The sequence below is a fragment of the Eurytemora carolleeae genome, unplaced genomic scaffold, assembly GCF_000591075.1.
Source record: "Eurytemora carolleeae unplaced genomic scaffold, Eaff_2.0 scaffold846, whole genome shotgun sequence".
Lineage (NCBI taxonomy): Eukaryota > Metazoa > Arthropoda > Copepoda > Calanoida > Temoridae > Eurytemora > Eurytemora carolleeae.
In genome coordinates this window covers 147720-155440 of record NW_019396740.1, presented here as the reverse complement: position 1 = coordinate 155440, position 7721 = coordinate 147720, and the positions used below count along the sequence as shown (strand labels likewise).

General features: G+C 31.3%; 1 protein-coding gene across 1 annotated transcript; it reads right to left on the bottom strand.

The window, feature by feature from the left end:
• Positions 1-2552: 2552 nt before the first annotated feature.
• Positions 2553-5743, bottom strand: LOC111708015 (uncharacterized). Its single transcript, XM_023481245.1, has 5 exons — positions 5627-5743; positions 5291-5396; positions 4256-4333; positions 3163-3246; positions 2553-2677 (listed from the first exon to the last, which is right to left on the bottom strand). Exons 1-5 carry the CDS (start codon positions 5695-5697, stop codon positions 2603-2605), a joined length of 414 nt encoding a protein of 137 aa, XP_023337013.1. The 5' UTR covers positions 5698-5743; the 3' UTR covers positions 2553-2602.
• Positions 5744-7721: the final 1978 nt, after the last annotated feature.

Sequence of the window (7721 nt, the reverse complement as noted above, 5' to 3'; positions counted from 1 at the left end):
CCAAAGGTCGATCCATAAGAAACAAGGGAATGTAAGAAAAAAATGAACAAATTCCGTAGAGTAGTATCTAAAGTCTCATCCTTTACGAGTAACCCTGTAAGAATATAAGGAAAATTAACCAATTCCGTACCGAATGTAAAAAAATAAAGAATGTGAAAAAAAATAATGTAAAAATAGACTGGTTATTTTTATTTGTGGATTTCTTGCTTCTGTAGAAAAAGAATAACTGGAGAAATTATCAAAATTTAACACTTTTTAAACAGAAAATCGACGTTATCTCTCACAATGATGTGAATCGGTGATGACCTTCTGAAAATAGAGAGTCGTTTGAAATTTATCGACTGTCCCTTTAAGAAATTAAAAATGAAAATAGATATTCATGAAATTTATCGACTGTCCCTTTAAGAAATTAAAAATGAAAATAGATATTCATGAAATTATTCCTAGAAAATAGCATTTCTCAACAACAATTGCCTAGTACACATTCATTGAAACTCTGTTTCTGAAACTGGGTTTATTGGTTTAAGTTTTGGGATCAGAGTCCATAAGGTTTAAGAGTATTTGTTTAACGCCTGTAAGATAGTTGTGTAGAGATAATATCAATATTTTTGTCAAGAATCATTATTTCACATTGTTAGTTGGCTTTTTTCTTATCATTTTCTAATTCTTTCGTTAAAGTGATATTAAAAGGTTTGCTTGATTAAGACTGAATCAGACATCATTATTTATCTTTTTTTTAAGATTGTTCATTTTCAACAGACGGTTCTTTACAAAAATGATTTGCGTATTTCTGCTTCAAAAATGTTAAAATATGTGGTTTTTAAAAAATTGGCTAATTTAAATTAAGGTTCTCCATAACTATGACTTTCCACCATGTTCTTATATTATAATTTTTCTTTGAGCACCCTGAATCAATAATTCAATTAAATCTTTAACACCCTGTAACTATTATTCAATTATATTTTAAACTCCCTGTATCTAGAAAAGAATTATATTTTGAACACCCTGTATCTAGAAACCAATTATATTTTGAACACCTTGTATCTATAATACAATAATAAGTTGAACACCCTGTATCTAGAATACAATTTTATTTTGAACACCCTGTATCTAGAATACAATAATAAGTTGAACACCCTGTATCTAGAATACAATTATATTTTTAACACCCTGTATCTAGAATACAATTATATTTTGAACCCCCTTTTTCTATAATACAATAATAAGTTGAACACCCTGTATCTAGAATACAATTATATTCTTAACACCCTGTATCTTATATTTTGAACTCCTTGTTTCTATAATACAATAATAAGTTGAACACCCTGTATCTAGAATACAATTATATTTTGAACACACTGTATCTAGAATACAATAATAAGTTGAACACCCTGTATCTAGAATACAATTATATTTTTAACACCCTGTATCTAGAATACAATTATATTTTTAACACCCTGTATCTAGAATACAATTATATTTTGAACTCCCTGTATCCAGAATACAATTATATTTTGAACTCCCTGTATCTAGAATACAATTATATTTTGAACTCCCTGCATCTAGAATACAATTATATTTTGAACTCTCTGTATCTAGAATAAAATTATATTTTGAACTCCCTGTATCTAGCATACAATTATATTTTGAACACCCTGTATCAATGATTTTTTTGTTTCTTATACAATATTGGTTAGCTGAAGTCAACGGAGAGATTTTCGAATATTCGACATAGTTTTATGACAAATGGACGACAAAAACGACCCATTCTAAATATAAGAACTAAATATTACAGCACTTTTTTGCGTCTTTTTAAACGATTAGAAGGGCTGAAAATCCCCAATCAAATAAAAAAAGATAAAAATAGTTTAAATGGAACTTTATTCTTATATTTAAGTATGTTACAATTAGACTGAGCAATGTCAGATTATCAAAAATCTAAATAAACTTTTTAATTTAACATTAAACTCTAAAACGTTAAAAAACTGCCATTGTATTGCAAACATTGGAATATTTTACAATTTAAGGAAAAGTTGTTTTGTTACAAACTATAATAATATTTGGAACGGGGTGGCTCATTTTTCAATTTCAATATCACTCGAAGTCGTAACATGCACATCAAATACATGGGGTTTCTCATGTACATCAAATACATGGGGTTTCTCATGTACATCAAATACAGAGTTTCTCATGAGTTCAGAGATGACTTGAATATCGTCTTTGAACTTTTGTAATAATTTGTGGCATTTACATCAACCCAATGGTAGAAGAAAAATAATTGAATTAATAAACATTAAACACAAACACTCCTGGTCCAAAATGTGGTCTACCTTTTTTGTAATTCATATATTACCAGAGATAAAAAGAATTTCATTCAGAGAGAAAGTTGACAAATGAATGCCGCAAATTATTTCTATGATCAAAGACGATATTCAAGCTTTTTCTCTTTATTGTCATGTTCCGTGGGACACCCTGTATGTTTACAGCTATGTGTGATAGTGTCATTGATATGCAAAATAATTAATTTTTCAGTGAAGCAATGAATGAAGCAGTTTAAATCGACAATTGAATTTTTTTCTCTTAATTTGGATGAAATGTATGTTTACACAGTTTTCAAAGACAATCCAGATCTGAGTTCGTCCAACCAGAGTTCTGCATCATCTCTTGCTGCTCCAGCCTAAACAAAAAACAAAAATGCTTAAAGGGGATGTAAGCGTAATTTCATTTGACCCTCCATGCAAAGATTGCAATGCTAAGGTCTCAAGGGTACCGTTGTGAATCATGTAAAGCCATGTAAAGCATGAAAGGTCCCTTGAAGTTACGCTTTCAGTCACTTTCAGAAACGGCGTTTAGGTTGAACTACATAATTCTTTTCCACAGTGGAAAAGGAAGACGACTTTTAGTCCAAATCTACAAGATTTACTTAAGGTCGTCTTCTTATTTCACTGTATTATTAATAAACCTTACCATTTTCTTGGTTTGATGAAGCATTATGAATATTTTTAAAAAATTGTAAATAAATTTTTTGACGAATAAAAAAGATAAATAAATACCGTTTTTTTTCATAATTGATTCAAGATTTCAGCATGGAGGCAGAAAGTTATGAAACTAATAGAATTTTAAATTTTAGTTTTAGGTGTTGAAACTGAAAAGAACCTTTACCTTAAAGTTGACATCGTCCATATAGCTTCCCACACTAAAATGTTCCAAGCACTCCAGGCAATCGTCTAGGTTTCCTATCACGCTCTAGAATATATTTTTTTTTAATGAAAAAAATGAAAAATTTTACGCTCTACAGTGATAACCAGAATACATAGGAAAAGGAAGACGACATAATTAAGAGTATTTGATGTTGTTACAAAACAAATAGTTTTACTAGGCAATTATTAAATCACTAACCTAGTGAAATGGGTCTGTTTACGTTACACTGTTGCTGTGTCTTATGCTCATTGGACGTTCAAAAGTTACAACTTGATTCCAAAAGTCGTCCTCCTTTTTCAGGGTTTTCTGGTTATCACTGTATAGTACAAAACTCTCGTCTACAGAGAGTAAACAATTTTTATTTTATTTGCTTTTATTCATGACAGTTAAAAACCAGAATGAAAATAGTCTTTATTAAGTCTTTAAATAAAAAAGCGGGTTTTGATTTTAAATCTTTTACAATTCTAAAAATTCTGAACATTTTAAGAGATATTAATCGAAAGCATAAAATATGAACACTTATCTGTTCCTTTCTAATCTCTGTATCTTTGCAACCTGATGGTGTAAACCTTTTGATATTTCAAACTTTGACTATTTATCTAACAGAATTCATAATTTTAAAAATCTCAGGTCTTCTAAGTCCTTAAAAAGATATAGGGATTTGAAAATCAGATTTTATTGGAAAGACTTGATTTCTTCTATATATAAATTTGGCTTGTCTGTCTGTTTGTTTGTATCCAATAAACGTCAAAAGGGCTGAATTGATCGGGCCCAAATTTTTTGTTGGACATCACGTGACCACAGAGAAGGTTTATGTAATATTGATGGTATCAACTCTTTTAATTGAGTGTCTTTATAAATTAAGTTAACAGTCCCTTTAAGTACTGCAATACAATAGTATTTATATCAATTTCTATTGAGGGTTCATGAAGTTTTTTGTTGTTGACAGCTCCGTTGAGACAACAGAATAGTTTCTTTCCAAATAAAATTTTAAAAGGTCATTTTATAAATAAAATTAAATTAAAATATGATCTCGCTTAATCTGATGAATGACCTGAAGATGACAGATTGCTCGCTCAAACAAAGATAATCCTCGCCGCTGGGTCAACCCGGGTTCAACAATCTCAATAAACTAAACACATAATATCTTAACAACTGTTCAACAGTCTTTGAACAGGGACTATAATTAATGAATTTGAGCTAAGTTTCAGAACTACCTAGGCTGGTTCAGCGTCCTCTCCAATTCGTTAAATTCGTTGAAATTGTATGCATGAAATTTCAAATCCGTAAAATGTATGTAAATGTAATTTCAGATGTTTCATTGTCCGCGTGGGTAACGGAGGTGAAATAGGTGGATCATCTCTTTAATTATCCATTTGGATTCATAATGTACAAGGAGTATGGAATAGAAGGGAGATACAATTGACGCGGCCAGCCCTACCATATGATTATAAATGCTTTGCAGACTGTACTCCATTTTTATAAGAACTATTTGTCTGATGTACAATTACCGCGTATGCAAGAACCTATTCTGTATATTTCTTATACAAATGGAGTACCGTCTGAAAAGCATATATAATCATATATGGTAGGGCGGGCCGCGTCAGTTGTATCTTCCCTTCTATTTCATACTCCTTGCTAATGCGTATTTGTGAACTTTTATACGACTTTGTACGAAAACTGCAGCATTTAGGATTAAATAGATTATAAACCGCAACAATGATTTTTTTAAAATTTTATTATACTGTTGCGCTCTCAGCTCTCTTATCCCGATCTTTGCATTGAGCTCATTCCTTAAAGGGAATGCCCGGCTAGACATCGTAGTTGAGATGAGAGTGTAGTATTGTAGAGAAAATTTTTATGATGCATGTAATACCTTTGAGATGTTTTTATGATTTATAATTGTTCAGCAAGAGCGAAATTACAATCTTTAAAATCCTGTTTGATTGTCAATTCCGTAAGAATGTTAGATCTGAAATAAATCCGGAAAAGTTTCTCTGCAACACTGCACTCTCAGCTTAACTCCTATGTCTAGCCAGTCACTCCCTTTTGAAATTATTATTTTACATTTAATGTAAAATAAATTAACCTGATGAATTTCATCCAGGAACTCCTTTCTTCTCATTAAAAGTTCAAGCTCTGCTTCGTTTGGGTTTCTAGCTCCAAGCTTTAAGAAAGCAGAGTTCAGTTTTATTCTAGAAATACATAATTTATTTTCATAGCTTCTAGTTTTAGGAAGGGTTCAGTTTTATCCTGGAAATAAATAATTTATTTTCATAGCTTCTAGTTTTAGGAAGGGTTCAGTTTTATTCTAGAAATAAATAATTTATCTTTATAAGTTCTAGTTTTAGGAATATTATAAACCTGTTTCGTGTGCAAATATAATAATAAAAACTGTTTAGTGTGCAAATATAATATTATTAACCTGTTTAGTGTGCAAATATAATGACTAGGATGAAACATTTTGACTGCTTTCTCTAGCAGATTATCCAACATCAAACAATCATCAGTAGCTTCCTGGATTCCAAAATGGTGGATTAAGAAGACGACATTTAATCAATATTATGTGGATTAGTTAAGTTCTTATCAATCAAATAGTTTCATTACTGGCTTGAAAATTAACTTATTTAGTGAAATGGATCTGTGGTCAGTCAATGCACAAATACGGTGTTTAAAATTCATTGCACAGTTCAAAGTCACAAATTGAGTCTTGAAGTCGTCTTCCTATTCAACAGTTTTATGGGTTTCACTGTAGATAGAAATACATTTCGAATATGGATTAATACAATAATACAATTTCTATTTTTACAGTTAATTTTCTTGATTTCGCTTACTCCCACACTGACTGGGAATAAATCATTAATTACTCCCACACTGCCTGGGAATACATCATTAATTACTCCTACACTGCCTGGGAATACATCATTAATTACTCCAACACTGCCTGGGAATACATCATTAATAACTCCCACACTGCCTGGGAATAAATCATTAATTACTCCCACACTGCCCGGGAATAAATTGTTAATTACTCCCACACTGCCTGGAATAAATCATTAATTACTCCCACACTGCCTGGGAATACATCATTAATTACTCCCACACTGCCTGGAAATACATCATTAATTACTCCCACACTGCCTGGGAATACATCATTGATTACTCCCACACTGACTGGGAACACATCATTAATTACTCCCACACTGCCTGGGAATACATCATTAATTACTCCCACAGACTGGGAATAAATCATTAATTACTCCCACACTGCCTGGGAATACATCATTAATTACTCCTACACTGCCTGGGAATAAATCATTAATTACTCCCACACTGCCTGGGAATACATCATTAATTACTCCCACACTGCCTGGGAATANACATAATTAATTACTCCCACACTGACTGGGAATAAATCATCAATTACTCCCACACTGCCTGGGAATACATCATTAATTACTCCCGCACTGCCTGGGAATAAATCATTAATTACTCCCAGACTGCCTGGGAATACATCATTAATTACTCCCACACTGCCTGGGAATAAATCAGTAAATACTCCCACACTGCCTGGGAATAAATCATTAATTACTCCCACACTTCCTGGGAATATATCATTAATTACTCCCACAAAGCCGGGGATACATCATTAATTACTCCCACACTGTCTGGGAATATATTATTAACTTATGTATGGGAAGATTAGTAAATAATCCGTTTGAAACAGCTGACTTATATTTCTGAGATTTTTTGTGGCTTTTAATTGGTTGATATAATTGACAGACGAAGCTTTTATCAAAAATGTCCTGGATAGTTTTTCTGGGTCGTTCAAAACATAAGTTACGTATTAGCTCTTTATGAAATGTGTAAAAATACAAAATATTTTCAAAAGTTGAACATCAAATTTTTCAATATAAAATATGAATTCTATAATCAATCTACAAAAAAAACTACATGACTCAGTTCAAATTGTTTGGCGCTCTATTTTTAAATTTTAAGGTTTTATGACAAATTTATCATAATACTATTTATCATATTAATTGGTGAATCTACCCGAGGGAAATGTTGTAAATCGTTTTGGATTGTATTTTTAATAAAAAATCTTCCATGATTTTTAAACTGTATTTTGTTTAATTTTGCTTTTATTAAACTTCGATTGTTGCATATATCTTCTATCAGGTTTAAAATTTGACATTGTAAATAAATGTTTAGCGAAATTTTTTAAAAATTTGCTTTTCCTACATTATGCCAAACTTTGACCCTAAAGAAAAAAATATGCAAAAAAACGAGCAAAAAATGAGCAAAAAAGAGCTAAATCGAGTTTAAAACGACCCAACTAATATCACATCACTACCTCAGGGTCTATAGGATTAGTTGACAAGACAAGGCCCTCTATGCATTTCAGGCAAGCAACTGCACTAGCGAAGGATAGGCACTCTGAAACAATATTTTTTTTCTATGAAATCTATTTTTGAAATTATCTGTTACACAGTTTTCTGAACAAAACTCGATTGATTTCA